This window comes from Tachysurus vachellii, chromosome 3 (genome assembly GCF_030014155.1).
Source record: "Tachysurus vachellii isolate PV-2020 chromosome 3, HZAU_Pvac_v1, whole genome shotgun sequence".
Classification (NCBI taxonomy): Eukaryota; Metazoa; Chordata; class Actinopteri; order Siluriformes; family Bagridae; genus Tachysurus; species Tachysurus vachellii.
In genome coordinates this window covers 31203710-31222707 of record NC_083462.1, presented here as the reverse complement: position 1 = coordinate 31222707, position 18998 = coordinate 31203710, and the positions used below count along the sequence as shown (strand labels likewise).

At 40.0% G+C, this 18998-nt stretch overlaps 1 protein-coding gene across 2 annotated transcripts in view; it reads left to right on the top strand.

Moving 5' to 3' along the window:
• The first annotated feature begins 798 nt into the window (after positions 1 to 798).
• cracd (capping protein inhibiting regulator of actin dynamics) overlaps positions 799 to 18998 on the top strand; it is a 36496-nt gene continuing 18296 nt past the window's right edge. The window contains exon 1 of one of the 2 annotated variants that reach the window (XM_060866764.1): positions 799 to 1034. Coding sequence is in view for 1 of the 2 variants with exons in the window: in XM_060866762.1 (XP_060722745.1) it covers positions 15765 to 15825 (61 nt within the window). In the remaining variant the exon portion in view is untranslated. Of the gene's footprint in view, positions 1035 to 15746; positions 15826 to 18998 lie in introns of those variants that run through there. The other variant, XM_060866762.1, reaches the window with a different exon arrangement.

The window sequence follows — 18998 nt, the reverse complement described above, 5'->3', positions numbered from 1 at the left end:
GTGGTAACGCTGTTTGAAAATGGCGCCCAACGCGAAACAGGATTGCCATAGAAACGAGGTTGTCATGGTTAAACAGCACCACCACGCGGCTAAGTTGTGAAGCCCTGCAGTCTATTATAGCATACTACTTAGTAGGCTAGTATGCATGCGTACTATTAGACGTGCAGTCTATTATAGCATACTACTTAGTAGGCTAGTATGCATGCGTACTATTAGAGGTGCAGTCTATTACAGCATACTACTTAGTAGGCTAGTATGCATGCGTACTATTAGACGTGCAGTCTATTATAGCATACTACTTAGTAGGCTAGTATGCATGCGTACTATTAGACGTGCAGTCTATTATAGCATACTACTTAGTAGGCTAGTATGCATGCGTACTATTAGACGTGCAGTCTATTATAGCATACTACTTAGTAGGCTAGTATGCATGCGTACTATTAGATTTGCAGTCTATTATAGCATACTACTTAGTAGCCTAGTATGCATGCGTACTATTAGAGGTGCAGTCTATTATAGCATACTACTTAGTAGGCTAGTATGCATGCGTACTGTTAGAGGTGCAGTCTATTATAGCATACTACTTAGTAGGCTAGTATAGATGCGTACTATTAGAGGTGCAGTCTATAATAGCATACTACTTAGTAGGCTAGTATGCATGCGTAGTGTTAGAGGTGCAGTCTATTATAGCATACTACTTAGTAGGCTAGTATGCATACTATACTGAGGTAGCTGGCGTGCACAGCGACACCATAAAGGTTTCGATGTACAATGGATTACTTTTCGTGCAAGGCTCCCGGTGCCACACCCTCCGGCACGTGCAGTCGTCGTGCGTGATCCTGCACGCGAAGCCCAAAGCGAGGAAGAGGAGGAGGAGAAAAGGGGGAAGGAGGTAGATGAGAAGGAGGAGGGGAGGAGGAGAACGACGAGCGCGCGCAGCATCAGCAACACACACAAAGAGGTCGGATGGTGTGAATGGGAGATGAAGGAGTGCTCGACACAGGACTGATACACACCATCATACGCACAGGGAGGTAAGACATTTGTCGCTACATTGAGATGGCTTTAAGCGCAGACGCATAGCTTTGTCTGTGATGTTGACCTTGTCGAAGCTCATAGTGTTGTATAGTCTGTTCTGTACAGATGTAGGGGGGTGGGGGGTACTGTTGGGATGGGGGGGTAGTAGGACCGGGGCACGGATGTGTCGACGTGCATCTTATTTAAATGTAAAAAAAAAAAAAAAAGCATTATACAATATAATATACACAAGTGACACCTTCTTATATCCTATTTACGCCTTGTGTTGTCTGTCTCTGTCTCACATCTTGTGTTTTCTCCAGCGTCTCATTATGGCTTATATTCTAAAGACATCGCCCATCATTTTCCATACAACATAAAGTACCATATTAACGGGGTAATTCTGTCCTGTCACCAACGTGTGTGTGTGTGTGTGTGTGTGTGTGTTGTTTGTTTATCTATTTCTTTATTTTGTATGAGCAGGAAAAGTCATGATGATTTAACCCTCTGATTTATTTGCACATAGATGCATTTGATTTTCAAATGTACAGATCAGCCGTGCCACCTTGTATGCTATTGTGCCAAAAGCATGCCAACAACAGCATGGACAGACCGTCCAGACATCAAGACTGTTCTGTCTTACTGCATCCTAATAGCTCTTAGGAATCAGGTTTCAGAATATATCCACAGCTGTGGAAAATTGTGTACATCTGCACTGATTTTTTTTTTTTTTTTTTTTTTACTAAGTAATATTTGGTTTTCTGCAACAAACCCCATGCATTTGTGCGATGATGTCATGTTTGTACTGTAGGCCCACAATACGCTCCCTGACAGGGTATGACATGTATGTACGCTCTGAACTGTTCTCATATGTTGACAAACAGGTGCCTTAGTAATGTAATAGAGTCTAGTGTAAGCTATATACACTCACAAAGCACTTTATTAGGATGGCTATACTGATACTGAATAGGATCTGGCTTGCTCTCAAGAGGCTGAATGAGTCTGAGGCTGAATGCTTTATTGCATGGATTCCAAAAGGTGTTGGAAACATTTCTTTGAGAATCTGGTCCATGTTGATATGACCGCATCATTTCAGGTGCACTTTCATGGGTTCTTGTTTTAGCTCATCCAAAACATGCTCTATTTGATTAGCTCAGATCCGGTGGCCAGTAAAGACCACTAAAGATCAGTGAACTCATTGTTCATGAAACCAGTTTAAGGTGACTTCGTCGTTGTGACATGGCACATTATGATGTTGGAAATAGCCTTCAGTTTATAATGAATTGTAGGCATGAAGTCATGCACATGATCAGTGACAATACTCAAATACGCTGTGGCATTCGAGTGATGATTGATTGAGATGATCAGGCCCAAGTTATGCCAAGAAACCCTTTCCCACACCATTTCAACACTTCCACCAGCCTGGACTATTGACACAAGGCAAGTTGGGTCCATGGATTCATGCTGTTAACAACAAAATCTGAACCTACCATCTTTGAGCCTCAGCAGAACTCGAGATTCATCAGACCAGGCTGTTTTGTTTTTTTCCCGGTCTTCAGCAGTCCAGTTTTGGTGAGTCTGTGCCTACAGAAGCTTCAGTTTGCTGTTCTTTGCTGACAGAAGTGAAACCTGAAATGGTCTTCTGCCACTGTGGACAATAGGCCTCAAGGTTTGACGTGTTGTGCACTTTGACATGCTTTTCTGCTCATCACAGTTGTATAGAGAGGTTATCTGAGTTAGTGTATCATTTCTGGCAGCTCCAACCATTCTGGTCATTCTTCAGTAATCTTCTTCATCAGCAAGGCATTTCTGTGCACATAACTACTGCTCACTGGATGATTTTTCTATATAGCACCATCTAGATATACTGTTGTGTGTGAAAATCCCAGGAGATCTGCAGTTATAGAAATACTTGCTTTTGGGTAATGTCTACACAATTCTATGACCTGTTCGGCTGCCACGCGATTGGCTGATTAGATAACTGCGTGAATAGTTATGTCTACAGGTTTTCCTAATAAAGTGCTCAGTGAGTGTAACTGATATTATGATTTTCACTTAAGCTTCAGAAGATTCCACAACATTTACACAGATTCAGATTCAATGACACACCACAAAGAGCTGAGAAACATATAACGTTGCATTCAGTGATAAAATGACAGGTGTGTTTAGATTTTAGGCTTCCCTCAGTCACCAAGACAGGCTTATAATCTTCATCTGCTGAATCTCATGTCAATTAAAGTTTGTTGCCCAAATGTAAATAAATGGATAAATAAATGAAAATAAAACAGTGCTTATGGCCATATTTTCAGTTATATTGTCAATTAACCGGGGGCTTAGTGGGCTTAGCACGGTGGCTTAGTGGTTAGCACGTTCGCCTCACACTTCCAGGGTTGGGGGTTCGATTCCCGCCTCCGCCTTGTGTGTGTGGAGTTTGCATGTTCTCCCCGTGCCTCGGGGTTTCCTCCGGGTACTCCGGTTTCCTCCCCCGGTCCAAAGACATGCATGGTAGGTTGATTGGCATCTCTGGAAAATTGTCCGCAGTGTGTGAGTGAATGAGAGTGTGTGTGTGTGTGTGTGCCCTGCGATGGGTTGGCACTCCGTCCAGGGTGTATCCTGCCTTGATGCCCGATGACGCCTGAGATAGGCACAGGCTCCCCGTGACCCGAGGTAGTTCGGATAAGCGGTAGAAAATGAATGAATGTCTATAAACCATATATCGTTTGTAATTAGGTTAGTATTACTAAAACATCTTGAAAATCTGACCTGAGGGCAAAAACATTGATTTCTTCTCAAATGAATTTGTCTTATTTTACTTGACCCAGCCAACAACCTTGCAGAAATGGCAAAATATCCAAAATGTCAATATTCTGATCAGAATAAACAGCAGTTTGCTGTAAATGCTGTATTTAATGTATCAGAAGACAAAGACTGCAGGACACCTACTGTACAGTATGTCTGTTTCAGTTGGACAAACGTGATGGAACTAAAACAGGAGGAACTTGTTAAAGCCTTTGAAGTACTCGGCTTTCTATAAATTACTAAAGCCTCTTATTAAGGATTTTCACAGGATAATATAACTAGGCATCAGTGATATTAAGGACGTTTCATTTAGGGAAAAATAACCAGATAAATAGCAATAAAAAAATGTGTCATTTGTGAAAAGCAGGGTTAATAATATCTGTAGTGTTGGTTTCTTACGTATTGAGGGTTTAGCGTCGTAGTGACAGTGGTGTTATTTTTACATTAGCATCCAGTTTGGCTTCTTCTGGGTGAATTGCCTCTATGTGAAAGTGACTTTGTGTGTTAATGTGTGCAATGTGTTGGATTATTTAGGCTTGTTGGTGCATCCATGCTGCATTCCATCGCCGCACATTATTGACAAATATGATGTAGGTACCTCATGGCATTCCGTGTAAATTTGGTCAATGAATAAAAATACCTTTGGCTTTACCGCTTTCTTTTTGTTTTTTTTTTAATATGCAACACGATATATCACAAGTTAATGAAGGCACAGATGCCAGTTAGGTTCACACTGACATATAAGAGAGCTGAATATATTTTTAGCCAAGGTTTACTGTCTTAGTACCTCCAGGATAGCAGAAATGAACACAAAATCTGGGATGTAAAAAAGTAGCTATGATTTAGCTCAGATTTTGCGCAGATTTGGGTGGAGACGTATCGTAGGACGTCACAACATGCTTTGAGCCAAAGCTGTCTTCCATTCACGTGTGGAACTTACATTACAGCTCCACAGAAATTCATTACTGTACATATGCGCCTTTACTGCCAGGAGTTTAAAAGAACAGTCATGTGCTTGTGATTTCATCAGTTAAAAAAAAAAGCACAAAACACTGCAAGTTGCATCAAAAATTTGGGAAATTAAAGCTGCAAATAAATCAAGCGTTTTTAACCAAAACAATCGCAAAATATCTTTTTTTTTCATTTCTCACATCGCTATGTTTAGGGTGTAAACATTTACATGCCATAAAATCTATGTGTATATGATATATGTCCTTCGGTCTTGTCAGTTCAAGACAATAAATAGGGCAATTGATCCATTTATTGATCCCAGGAGATAAAATCAAATGGCCCTTTGGCCACTGATATACTGTATATTCATTAGTATAGATACAATCATATACTGTGACGCTGAAACCACCAGAGATTCTGGTTACACGGCCTCCAGGCTACGCTTCAACTAGGCCAATCCAAGCACGACTAATTTCATGTGTACATTAGTAGGGAAAAAAAACTCCTGCACAATTAAAGAGAAACAGCAAATGCAGATTATCGAATTGTTTTTTTTTTCCGAACGTGACAGTAAAGTGTTGAAATACACAATCAGGGCTGTAGGTCACACTGATTGATTGAAAAAGCTCGATTGTGTGTCCCTGAATGACAAGAACACACATGTACACGTCGGGAGACGAACCTTTTCATCCCTCACACAGGAACAGAACATAGCTGCCTCTGACATGCCCTATTAGCTGTGAGGGTTTTTAATAAATGATACCTAGAAGGCAGAAAATGGTTTATGGTGGATGTATTTAACGCTTTGTTTATGCATAGAGTGTTTGGTTTTTTTTTTGAACAAGGGACAGCCTTCTCTGTTAGATGGAGCCCTGCTGAAGGGAAAGAGGGAATTATTGAACAGTGAGCACACCCGCACACACACACAAACACACACACACACACACACACACACATAGACACACACAAAAGACATGCTGAGAAGAGACAATACAGAACAAAAGATATCAGACTGCTGGTTTGATTTTGATTGAATTCTAATCAGAGAATAATACCGACACTGACAAGAACGCTGTCAGAGCAAGGAAGGAATACAAAGGAAAAAAAACAGTAAACAAGATATAAGACGGAGAGGATAGACGTTAGACAGACGGGGCAAGTTGCCAGTATATTAGATACTAGACACCCTCAAGGTGTATATAATGAAGGGGTTAGTAGGGCTTTAATAAAGGCTATGTCTGTGTGATTGCGTAGGTGAGACTCTGATATTGGTTTTTCAGATCAGAAAGTCCCCATTGCCTCATTCATCAGATTCCAGTTGTGTTTCTGCTGGCATGGACTTTACTGTACATATATCATGTGTTTGTTATGATTAGAGCGAGAGAGAGAGAGAGAGAGAGAGAGAGAGAATGATAATTTGCTAAAGATACCCTTTAATTACATTTCTTTGTTCACCTTGATTTCTCGTCTAATTTTATACAGCCTCAATACAGTGTAAGTAACTTACTGTGATGATTTGAATACACACAGGGACTAAGGACTAGGAGTGCTTTCTCTCTCTCTCTCTCTCTCTCTCTCTCTCTCTCTCACACACACACACACATGCACCCACTTCCTTCTAGCTTGTTGTTGTGAGAAAGAACAACAGGATGCTGACACATACCACATATTTCAGCAGACAGTATAAACACACGCTATCTCTAACCTCACCGAAAGTGAAATAGTGAAGCGTCTCTGATTTCACTGAAACCACAAAAACAAATTGGCAAAAAAAAATAAAAAATACCCAACCTCAGCTAACCCGTGTCTGTGTCTGAGAACAGCGACCGCATTCCAGCATGAGCTTATTACAAGAAGAAAAAAAACAACAACAACAACGAGAAGAAACGTCTAGGCTCTTTATGTGCCTTTTTATTTAATGCTTATTACAAGGTTATGTTTTGTATTTCACTTTTTTAGTCAGAGACGCAGCGTGCATTCGATCATTTTGTCATAATGGACAATAAAGTCACGGAGTCGGCGGCCACCCAGCTAGCCTCAGCGCAGAGGTGCACGTTTAGCAGGTCAGCGAAATCTAACATCTGCTAACGATGAGGCTAAAAGCTGCAGTGGCAGATTGGGCTTCACTGCCTTCACTGAATTTGATAAACCAAGCACTTCAGATGTGCAATCAGAGTCAGTTTTGTTTTTGGTCATGTGTGAAAGGAAATATCCGCCCTGAATAACTTTTAATTGACTTTATAGAGCAAGATTTATTCACGAGGAAACCCCTGAAGCATAGGAAGAACAAACAAACTCCACACACACAGGGAGGAGGCAGGAATAGAATTCCCACCCTAGACAAACATGCTAATCACTAAACCACCAGATCACCTCTTTTTTTTTCCTTTTGGTTAAAAGTTTACTACATTACCCACAATACCGTTCAACTACCTGCTGCAAACGAACCTAAAGAGAACAACACAGCCTTTATTTTTGTCACATATACATTACAGCATTACAGTGAAATTCTTATTTTGTGAACCCCAACTTTGGAGGTTGGGGTCAGAGCACAGGGTCAGCTATGATTTCGCATCCCAGGAGCAGGGAGGGTTTTATAAAGCTCTACCTTGAAGCTCTGCCAAAGGCCCAACAGTGACAGCGCTGGGGCTTTAACCCCATCCTCCAGTCAACAGCCCAGAGCCTTAACTACTTGAGCCACCATTGTCCCCCTGTACTCGTTGCTGATCAGCTTCCATAACTTTCATGTTGACTCTGCTGTCATTTACATTTACACTATTTAGCAGATGCTCTTATCCAAAGTGATTAACATTTATCTCTTTTATCCAGCTGAGCAGTTTGGGGTTTAATGGCCTTGCTAAAGCGCCCAGCAGACACAGCTTGGAAGTTCTGGGATTTTAACTCACAACTTCTAATCATTTGTTCAACACCTTCATTGGAAATGGCGAATAAGTGAAAATGCTTTTTTTTTCAGTAAAACCTGAATGTTATGTCTGAGGTTGCTGAAATTTCTTTTGTCCTATTAAACACCTCGGTATGGGAGTTGTCTTTTATATGTTGTCTTTTACATGTTGTCTTTATAAATGGTGAGATTTATTTTTGTTTATTTATCTTTCCCTTACAGTGTTGCTTTTAAAATGTGGGACTCATATCGTAGCTTTATATAGTATAAATATTAGGCGCTAGAAATTTTGACGCGTTAGCTAACTAGCAAGCTAAGCACGTTACGTTCGTACTTAGCAAGTCAAATTCATTAGATGGAATTGCGCAGAAAGAGCTCCTCGGCTGAATTGTCCTTTTTTTATCTGTGTTAAAAATAAAATGTTTCTGAAGACGTTTCTGATTGTGTTCATCAGCAAAACAAGACATTATTTTAGTAAACACATTCTAACCTAGCAGACGGTGATGTCAGAGTGTATCTGGTGAGGGGTCGATTGCGTGACCTGTGCACGTCTTACCAACATTCTTTTGGGATGTTTGTGACATGATTTATCAAGGAAATTTAGATTATTTTGAAAGATCTGTTTCTAGTTATCTGACTAATTGGCTGTAATTGAGTGTAGTTTTATAAAAGTCATTTTTGCCTGTAATTTTGAAGGGTCATTTTTTTCCTGGAGGAATTTCGGGATGTGTTAAGTTTAACCAAAGACGTTACATGGTTAGTTCTGAAATATTTCACGTCACACTGTAAAATAAGGCATGTGTGTGACAGACCTCGCATTCCACATAGTCTCAGAGCTTAAACCTCAGCGCACACAAGACCCTGTCTGAATTTCAGCAGATTTGGACCATAAAATAGGTCTCGTGTGTGACCCACAATTCCTGATTTGTCTCTGAAGCAGCGAAAACCTTTACGAGCGTTTATGAGGCATATTATCTATGTAAAATATCACAATATCTCTTAATGTCATTGAAGTTCTGCAACAGAATGAACACGGTATTTCCTGTGCCGTGTGTCTTTGGCTTTAAAGCACTGGTCTGTGTCCCCGAGTGTGTAGTGTCGTCAGAAGCAGCGTTATAAAACATGCCAGCCTGCGGCCCAAGATGGCATCACTACGCTCTTTGATGTACAGTGAACCCAAGCAGCACGTACTATTCCTACATGACTATTTAAAACCGGAACATCACAGAGAGACTGAGGGCCTTTTTACACCTGGTCACTTCATGTGTTTTCTCTGATCCGATAGCTATCTGATTTGTTAAAACTGTTCCATTTACATTAGGCCTCATAAACGCGTCTCGGCGAATCGGATATCGATATGATCTTTCTACTCCCGCCCAAAATGCAAATATATTTTACCTCATTTCCGGGGTAATTGAAATGGAACACGCTTTGGTGTACTGTATGCGGTTTTCTACAAAAAACAGCATTTACTGTTTGCTGCATTTTCGCTGGCGGCAGCAGCGCGTTTAAAGACCCAACGAGACACCTGGGTGAAAGATCGGAGCCAGAACTGGTGGGAAAACATATTTGTTTCTGGTGCGATGCACGACTTTCGAGTCACCTGCAAGTGACGTTTGGGAGGAGTATAGCGCTGACGTATGTGGCTTGAACAACCACATTCATTTACACCTGTCCAGATTCATCTGAAATGCGTCCCAGACCACCTCCTGAAGTGGTTTGAACCATCGGATTTATATCCATCTCGGAACTGTTTCGGAGGGCATTTAGACCTGGTCTTTTTACCATCGGATAGCTGTCTGATCACAGAAAACGCATGAAGTGACCAGGTGTAAAAAGCCCCTCATTTTAACCCACACATGAGCATTTATAATATAATGCATTTATAAAATAACATACTGTTTGTCCAGTCCATATTTAATTCAGGGTTAGGGGTAATTAAGAATTGAACTAAATTACGAATATCTAACTATCATACTGTAGCTATGTTACTGTTTGTGAGCAAAGAACGCTGAAGCTAGTTAACTCAAATAGTTTGATTGAAGCACGAGGTATTTACAGTAGTGTTAGAAACTGAACATTGCTGTGGTGTACCACAAGTTTCTGCATGTGCACATGAACGGAAGCACACACACATGCACTCACTCACACACTTCTTTTGTTAGCATTCATATCCCTAGAAAGTAAATAATCAGGTTATTATTTGTTCCCTGTGCTTGAACCATTGGAGAAAGAAGTCTTCTCCCTACTGACTTTTAGCACAAAAGAAAACCTTTCGTACGAAAAATTTAACCTATTAACCAAAGACTATTATCCTGCCATCTTTTAATTCACTTTGGACTCAGTTCTATAATCTTCTTGTTTATTTTGGCTTGAAGGAGGCCAATAATTTGCCCCTTTTGACACACAGTAGCATCTTTCCCACAACCACAGGACACATCTTCCAACATGGCTGTACACACTAAAGCTCCGCATCGGTCAGGGTTAAAAGGGTTGAAATTTTGCTTATTTAAATGCAAACAGTGACTTTTCTGACCATGCAGTGTATCAACAGCTCCCGTCAACATTTAGCAGAACCAAGCAGATACTGCACAAGAACCCCAGAATCCTACCTTAACAACAGGCAGAGATTAAATCCACAAGTCTGTTCTCTCGCACTTGAACACAAGGACAAACTACGGTACTGAGGAGCACAGATACTGTTATATACTGTAACTCTAATGCTAGAACATGCAGCCCACCTCGCATGTAAAGCCTCATCGAGTGAAAACGAAGAAGATAGTCAGACTCAGATACTGTTGTTACATGCGACACGACATCCGAGCGCATTGTTGCGGTAGCTTTTTGTTGTTGTTGTCGAAGGGTCAACATAATACTTCATGCCAAGCGTCCATCCGTTTTAAATGTACTCTGTATTAATATGTTGAATTCTTAACGCTAACTTAAATAACATGATGTGACCAGAGCATGGCTGAATTCTTGAATCTGATTGGTCAGAAGGTGTGCATTATACAGTAGCAGCATTATAGCGTTATACTATTGTATAGCAGCTTGGACAGCAGTTTCAGCTGTAACATGAATGAGTTTTAATATGTTTTTGTTTCTATAGTAAAAACTCATACACACATAGTGCATTCGCCTCACACCCTCGTCGTTGGGGGTTCGATTCCCGGCCTTGAATGTGGAGTTTCCATCTTCTTCCTATGATTTGAATGGTTTCCATCTCCAGTCCACAAACATCTGTTGAAGGTTGATTGATCTCTAAATTGTCCATAATGTGTAAATGTGTCTGTGTTTGCCCCTTGATTAGTAAGCACCTTGTTCCAGGGGGTACTCTCCTTGAGGCCCCTGGGATAATCTCCAAGCTCCTAGAGACCCTGTGTAAGATAAGCGCTACAGAAAAAGGTTAGATGGATGGATGATGTGGTGACGTGGCGACATTTTGTTAGGAGAAATTCATTTAACATTTATGAAAGGAGTCTTGCTTATAAGCTTTGTAAGAAAAAGTCTTCAGGTCAGAGAAGTTTACGCTTCTGGTTTCTCTGCACAATGACAGGCTGTGTTTTCAGGGGGGGTGGGGTGGGGGTGGGGGGCTGCTACGGGAACTCTTTATCACAGTTTTTAATGTCATATGCTAAATATAACCTGTTTCACTTAGTGCTTAGCACCTGGTTCTAAAGAAAACAGGAACTTACTGGTTTTTTAGGGCCTTTTTACACCCGGTCACTTCATGTGTTTTCTCTGATCCGATAGCGATCTGATTTGTTAAAACTGTTCCATTTACATTAGGCCTCATAAACGCGTCTCGGCGAATCGGATATCGATCCGATCTTTCTACTCCCGCCCAAAATGCAAATATATTTTACCTCATTTCCGGGGTAATTGAAATGGAACACGCTTTGGTGTATGAGGTTTTCAGAACGCAATCAAAAAGAAGCCGAAAAAATTTGTTACGCCGGTTATACTACATTTTCGCTGGAGACAGCAGCACGTTTTAAGACCCGACGAGACGCCTGGTTGAAAGATCACTTGCGAGTGACGTACTTCCGTTTGGGAGGAGTATAGCGCTGACGTATGTGGCTTGAACAACCACATTCATTTACACCTGTCCAGTTTCATCTGAAACGCGTCCCAGACCACCTCCTGATGTGGTTTGAACCATCGGATTTATATCCGTCTCGAAAATCCGTTTCGGAGGGCATTTAGACCTGGTCTTTTTACCATCGGATAGCTATCGGATCACAGAAAACGCATGAAGTGACCAGGTGTAAAAACCCTTAGATGTTCCACAACATTAAATTTACCTATAAACCAATAAAATGTTCATAAATAAACACAACCCACATCGTGTGCTTATTTAAAAAAAATAAAGCACTCAGAAGCACTTTGCTGCATCTCATTGCAATCATTACAGTACAGTCTGCTGTAAGTTATTTCTTACTCAGCCAACACTTTTCAGCCTTGTCCACTGGTTGGCTAGTATTGAGAAAACACACGTAAGCAGTTGTGTTACACATTTTTTGGTGTCATGAAGTTAGCAGAATGGCATCCAAAAACAATGGAGATAGGGCAGAAGAACAGACAATTGTGAAAATTGCATATTTTGTTTTCTGAACAGCTTCAAACTATGGTGGCTGAGAAGCTCAGCTTTGCTGAGAAGTAGCGCATGAGCTTTTTTTTTTACAGTGAGGGTGAGAGGTCAAGCATAGGATAGTGCACTGACATTGGACCCAGCGTTCAGCGCTCCTGCGGTCCGGTTATCCAAAATATTGTCTGAAGTCGGTTTAAAAGCTAAAAGTTCATGGCCTCTTTCTCAGGCACTGTAGATCAGAAAGGATGCGAGCTGGTGTTTAGGAGCTCTTTTTAACGGTCCTAACGTGGCACATGTTGGTCATTTGCGAGGGCTATCAGTCACACGATTCTTATTTCGGTGATGTTGAAGGCTGTCTGTAAAAAGGCTTTATGATCATGCTAAACCTACACCTAAACTGAGAGAGTTAACTGAGAGCCCTGTAACCTCAGAATTGGATTTCGATTGGTTTACCTTCATCTCCCCATGAAGACCAGATAAATGTCCCCATGAGGTCAAAATTATTGTGTATTTCTTTCTATCTTTATGAGGACCTGGTCCCAGTAAGGAGAGGAAAACACACAAACACTCTCTCTCTCTCTCTCTCTCTCTCTCTCTCTCTCTCTCTCTTTCTCTCTCTCTCACACACACACACACACTCACACATATTTACAGTTTTTCAACAATTCTGGTCTTTGTGTGAGTCAGGCAGTTTAAAATGATCAATGCCCATCTGTTCCTCCTGCCTTGTGAAGCTGGCTGAGGAACAGAGTGGCATTCTGTTAGCAGAAACAGAGATGGCTGTAGAAACCAAACCATACCACCTCAGTATCACCCACTCTCTCTCTCTCTCTCTCTCTCTCTCTCTCTCTCTCTCTCTCTCTCTCTGTCTCTCACACTGTTTGGTAATGCTCATGAATATACATGGACACATACTGCACATACTGAACATTATTTCCTTTTCGTATTTTCTCACGCTTTACAACCCTACAGTACAGACACGCTTTCCCACACACACATATCCAACACATGCAGTATACATACTCAAGAATTTTTATATTATTATTATTATTATTATTATTATTACTGCATTTCTCCTACTTTTTAAATTATTCTAATTCAAACTAAATATAGAGTATTGAAATTTTATTTGTACAGTAAATATAAGTGTAGTAAAATGCACGTGTGAGTTGACCAACACTCACAAACACTCTTCAGGTCGCAAAGTGACACCTGACTCCAGATAATGCCCCAGTTACACAACAGCAGGGAGGTGGAATGGACACACACACACACACACACACACACACTTAGATGTCCTTTCTCTAGGATACTTCCATAAGAAGGTAAGCCTACGTTTTTTTGTAGCTTGCATCCGTTTTACAGCTTCCTTTTCTACATGTTAAAATGTTCATCTCTAAAGGACTGTAGTGTAGCCTGTTAGAGCACAATGTACTTCTGTTCTCAAGACAGCTATTATTTACCATCCTTGCCACTCTGAAATCCTCACAGAGGTCTGTGCTGCTGTTCTACTGTAGCGTTCAGGATACAGAACGATTACACACGAACACGTCAGAGATTTTACTGTGGGTTTTGTTGGAGTGACGAATGAGTACGGGCTTTATCTCTTTAATGTGTTACAGAGGAGTGTGGAAATGTTAGAAATCCAGGTTGCACCTTTTATTGTGTTACATTGAACAGTATATTTGGGTTAAATCCATTTATTTGTACTAGATAATGATCTGTTGTTTGTTTGTTGTTTTTTTTTTGCATGTGCTGTCATTATTATTTGGCTTTAAATGTACATATGTGTATGTGTATGTGTGTGATCCTACACACTTAAAGGTGGAATGGTTTATACAGAACTGAAAATAATTCACTTGTTTCATATAATGAACCCCAAAATGGTTCTTTATATGAATGGGTTTCTTTGACTCCAAGTTAGAGGATGCTTTTAAGAATAAGGGGTTCTTCTTCCGTCTTCCTTTCCCTCCTCCTCCTCCTCCTCCTTCTCCTACTTATTCTTTTTCCTTCTCCTATCTCCTTCTCCACCCTCTTCTTCTTTCTCCTCCTCCCTCTTCTTCTTCCTCCTTCTTCCTCCTCTTCTTTCTCCTCTTCTTCTTTCTCCTTCTCCATCTTATTCTTATTCTTCCTCCTCCCTCTTCTTCTTCCTCCTTATTCCTCCTCTTCTTTCTCCTCCTCCATCTTATTCTTATTCTTCATCCTTCCTCTTCTTCTTCTTCCTTATTCCTCTTCTTCTTTCTCCTTCTCCATCTTATTCTTCTTCTTCCTCCTCCCTCTTCTTCTTCCTCCTTATTCCTCCTCTTCTTTCTCCTCCTCCATCTTATTCTTATTCTTCATCCTTCCTCTTCTTCTTCTTCCTTATTCCTCTTCTTCTTTCTCCTCCTCCATCTTATTCTTATTCTTCCTCCTCCCTCTTCTTCTTCTTCCTTATTCCTCCTCTTCTTTCTCCTTCTCCATCTTATTCTTATTCTTCCTCCTCCTTCTTCTTCTTCCTCCTTCTTCCTCCTCTTCTTTCTCCTCTTCTTCTTTCTCCTCCTCCATCTTATTCTTATTCTTCATCCTTCCTCTTCTTCTTCTTCCTTATTCCTCTTCTTCTTTCTCCTTCTCCATCTTATTCTTATTCTTCCTCCTTCCTCTTCTTCTTCTTCCTTATTCCTCCTCTTCTTTCTCCTTCTCCATCTTATTCTTCTTCTTCCTCCTCCCTCTTCTTCTTCCTCCTTCTTCCTCCTCTTCTTCTTTCTCCTCCTCCCTCTTCTTCTTATTTTTCCTCCTTCCTCTTCTTCTTCCTCCTTCTCCCTCCTCTTCCTCCTCCTTCTTCCTCCTTCTACCTCCCTCCCTTTTCTTAAATTGTTTCACCATTTCAGTTTGAATTGTTCCACAAGTTTACAAGTTTAACCAACTGATTAATCTTTTCTGAAATATTCTTATTCATAAACACGTCATTTCAAATCATCTCTTTATTCTGAGATACACTTCCACAAATATGTAATGGCACTAATTTTACCTTACATTACTGTACATACTCTACTTTTTTTTTGTGTGTGTGAAAACGTTTTAAATTGGCCAAGTATATGAACTACTCTAAATAGAACCCTAAGTATAGACTTTTTCTTAATGTTTCTTCAGCATTATTCTGTTTTCCTCATCACCTTTATTCCCTCAAGCTTCTCGAATGCCAAAAGGAAGTAGCTTTAGTAGAGTAATGTGGAAATGACAACACGAGCTTTTAGTATCTTAATCCATTCTTACAATCCTGTTACCAAAGCTAGCTTAGAAATTCATCACCCAAATTCACCCTTCATCTCCTTCCATACATTACCTAATGACTAGCGATTCTCACGTAAGGCTCTTGGGCTTCTGTTTCATTGTATAAACCTCGTCATCACACATCAACCCATGACATTCATATAGACCCGATTCACAGGTTGTGTTATATTTTTCTCCTAAGTCTCAAGGTGCAGCAACAGGTGATTGTAAAGCTACCTGAGGAAGACCGATCCCATGTTCCCTAAGGTTTTCCTGCAGTGGTATGCGGCATTTTCTTCTTGTGCGGCTAAATTAGGTAAAGGTGCACTTTCACGCACCGAACATTGCATCATTATGTATGCCTGCTTTGCCACAGCATTGCCCATAAGCTGTAAAGCCGCTCCGCTGCAATGTAAAGACGTAAGGCGACAGAAATGTACTGCTTTTTTTTTATTTATTTATTTTTTTTAAATATGTCAAAAGTGTAGTAGCAAAACTGTTCAATTACTTTAGTTTACCATGTGGCGAGAAAGTGTAAATAAAAAAAAAAATATATATATATATATATATATATATATATATATATATATATATATATATATATATATATATATATATAAAATACTGCAATTAATATTCTAGAAAAATAAACAAGTATGAGATAAAAAACAATTATACCCTGCAAAAAATTTTGGAATGCGTAGTTAGTTTATAAATATAATCATTTCCTAGAGCTTACACCTGAGATGAAACTCGAAACCATAACGCTGATGTTTTAAAACAAAAACCTTTTTACTTTAATACCGAATTCATGAATTAAGCACGTATAATAATAAACCTCGCCTTTAATAAATAAAACCACATCTTGGTTCAGAAACGTAATATTTTTATGTGAACGATACGTGTTATTTTTTCTGACCGAACACGTTCCCTTTTTAGTGTATTAAAAATAACACAATGCGAAATGATAAGAAACGATCTGGCAGCGTAACAGTGCCAAAGCTATGTTTCCGTCGATTTTAATTGTTTAATTTATTAATGAAAAACATGTACTTGTCACTAGTCCAATGCTTCGTTCACACATGCACTAAGTCACAGTGACCAGTTGGGATATTAATTGATCTCATGACTCATTTTCAATTTGACCTGGACACATGAGCCACAGCGAACGTTAGTAGACGTGGGCAATAGGAGTTATGTTAGAAGAGGTCACGTGATCCGTGACACATCGCTCACACTGTTTCTCCGTCGTCTCGTATGATGCTGTAGATATAAACACCAAAATCTCCCTCCGGAACGTTTCATTTAAAATGCTTAAAATTTTAAAATGTTTGAAACGCTAGTTGCTCTGCCCACTGATAAATGTTGTTACTATGGCAACCATTGGTAGAAACGCCTGAAGACTTGTATATGTATTTATAAAATAAAATCACTATGTTTGAACGGCGCTTTAGATTATGTGGAGCGACTGTCTGGTGAGCCGTTACTATAGAAATAACAACATATTATAAAGCGTGCATTAATATAAACCGATCATTCGTGTTACAGCCGTGGTGGTAGAATTACCTCACCTGACAAATTTTCAGTAAGCTACAGTACTAGCTGGTAAACTGACTCTTAAATAATATGCTAACAATAAGCTTTAAGGAAAACGTATTATTCGAGTTGTCTGTCTATTATAGCTATTAATATTTTTCTAGAGCATTTTTAAAAATCGTTAACACTTAAATAGCTTCAAACAAACCGTATATGAAACGTTTTTTTGCAGTGCAGTGTGGGATTTTTTTTTTTTTTAGGGAGCGATCGTTCCACAGCACTTGAAGGATTTTCAGACTGAGAAAGAGACAAAAATTTAAAAGTTGCCCTGACTAGTGAACTAGAGCTGATTGAGACACATCCTAAGACTTTGAATCGTGATGTAAAGAGAAACTTAACATAAGATTAAAACGCTTATAATAATCATTTCACAAGTTTATTTTAAATTAACATTTAACAAATGACATTTCACAGGATTTAGACATGAGAAAATAAACATGAAGGATGTTTACTAAAGCACAACAGAAAATATGTACACAGAATTAAATGTGCAAAAGAATTAAATCTGAATTTATGGAACTCTAGAAAATAAAAATAAAAAAAAAAAAAACACAAAAACAAAAACAACAATAAATATTAAAAGGCAGAGAAAACTAAGCGAGCGTTGAGGGCATGTCACGGCGGATGTGCGTGGTACGTCTCGGATTACACCGCTAAGGTTACTGTCCTCTCCATTCAAGTCTGCCAAATTTGCACTGAGCGTGAGAACTGCTGGCTTTTCAATAGACTGCTGCTCTTTTATGTTTTTCTTAACATTTCTCAATTCTACTGGGGAAAAAAAATACTTCTGTCGAAAAATAGATCAGGATGCCGATGTCACACTGGCATTTCGCTCATATTTACTGATCCAAGTGAAGATACCTGAAGCACAATAATTATGAAGATGAGGGAATTGATATCTGATAGTCTGTTAGTCCAAGTGTCCATATTCCAAGTGACACAAAAGGAATAAGGAGATGCATTTAATAGACAACGAATGAGCATTCAGGCCTCAAGACTGATGTGTTGGGCAAGGGTAATGATATGAGCTACTCTGACAAGGGCCAACATGTGATGTTTAGACGACAAGGGTCATGGGGACCCAAAGCTCATTGAGTTCCTTTGGACCTTTTCACACAGCTTCTGTATGACAACTTGTTGTAAAAGTGAATGCTGGCTTTGATAGAAAGGTGTCAGATGTTAATGTTATGTCACTATTTAGTACTAGCTAGAGATGTTTAGCAAGCTGACAAATCAGTGATGTGATAAATCCAGAAACCTGGGTACACTGGACACAAGGCAGGAACACACACAGGATGAGACAGCTAACCTTACCAGCTAGTGCTAAATAAGCAATAGTAAACTATGAGGCATTATTGTAGATAGTTTCACGGTGTTTAAAGTATCTAAACGTTTGACAAGGATACACTGGGACCTTTGAGTTTCCTTAAAACGTACATACTGCTTCGTAAACCAAGCAGAAAGCCCCACAGACAGCACTCTATAACTGAACACTAGTCTATTATATTGTCCAGTGGACAAGCCTAGTCTTACAGAATTATTATATATTTTTTAAATGAACCAAAATATAGTTATATCAAGGGGGGCACGGTGGCTTAGTGGTTAGCACGTTCGCCTCACACCTCCAGGGTTGGGGGTTCGATTCCTGCCTCCACCTTGTGTGTGTGGAGTTTGCATGTTCTCCCCGTGCCTCGGGGGTTTCCTCCGGGTACTCCGGTTTCCTCCCCCGGGCCAAAGACATGCATGGTAGGTTGATTGGCATCTCTGGAAAATTGTCCATAGTGTGTGTGTGTGCCCGCGATGGGTTGGCACTCCGTCCAGGGTGTATCCTGCCTTGATGCCCGATGATGCCTGAGATAGGCACACGCTCCCTGTGACCCGAGGTAGTTCGGA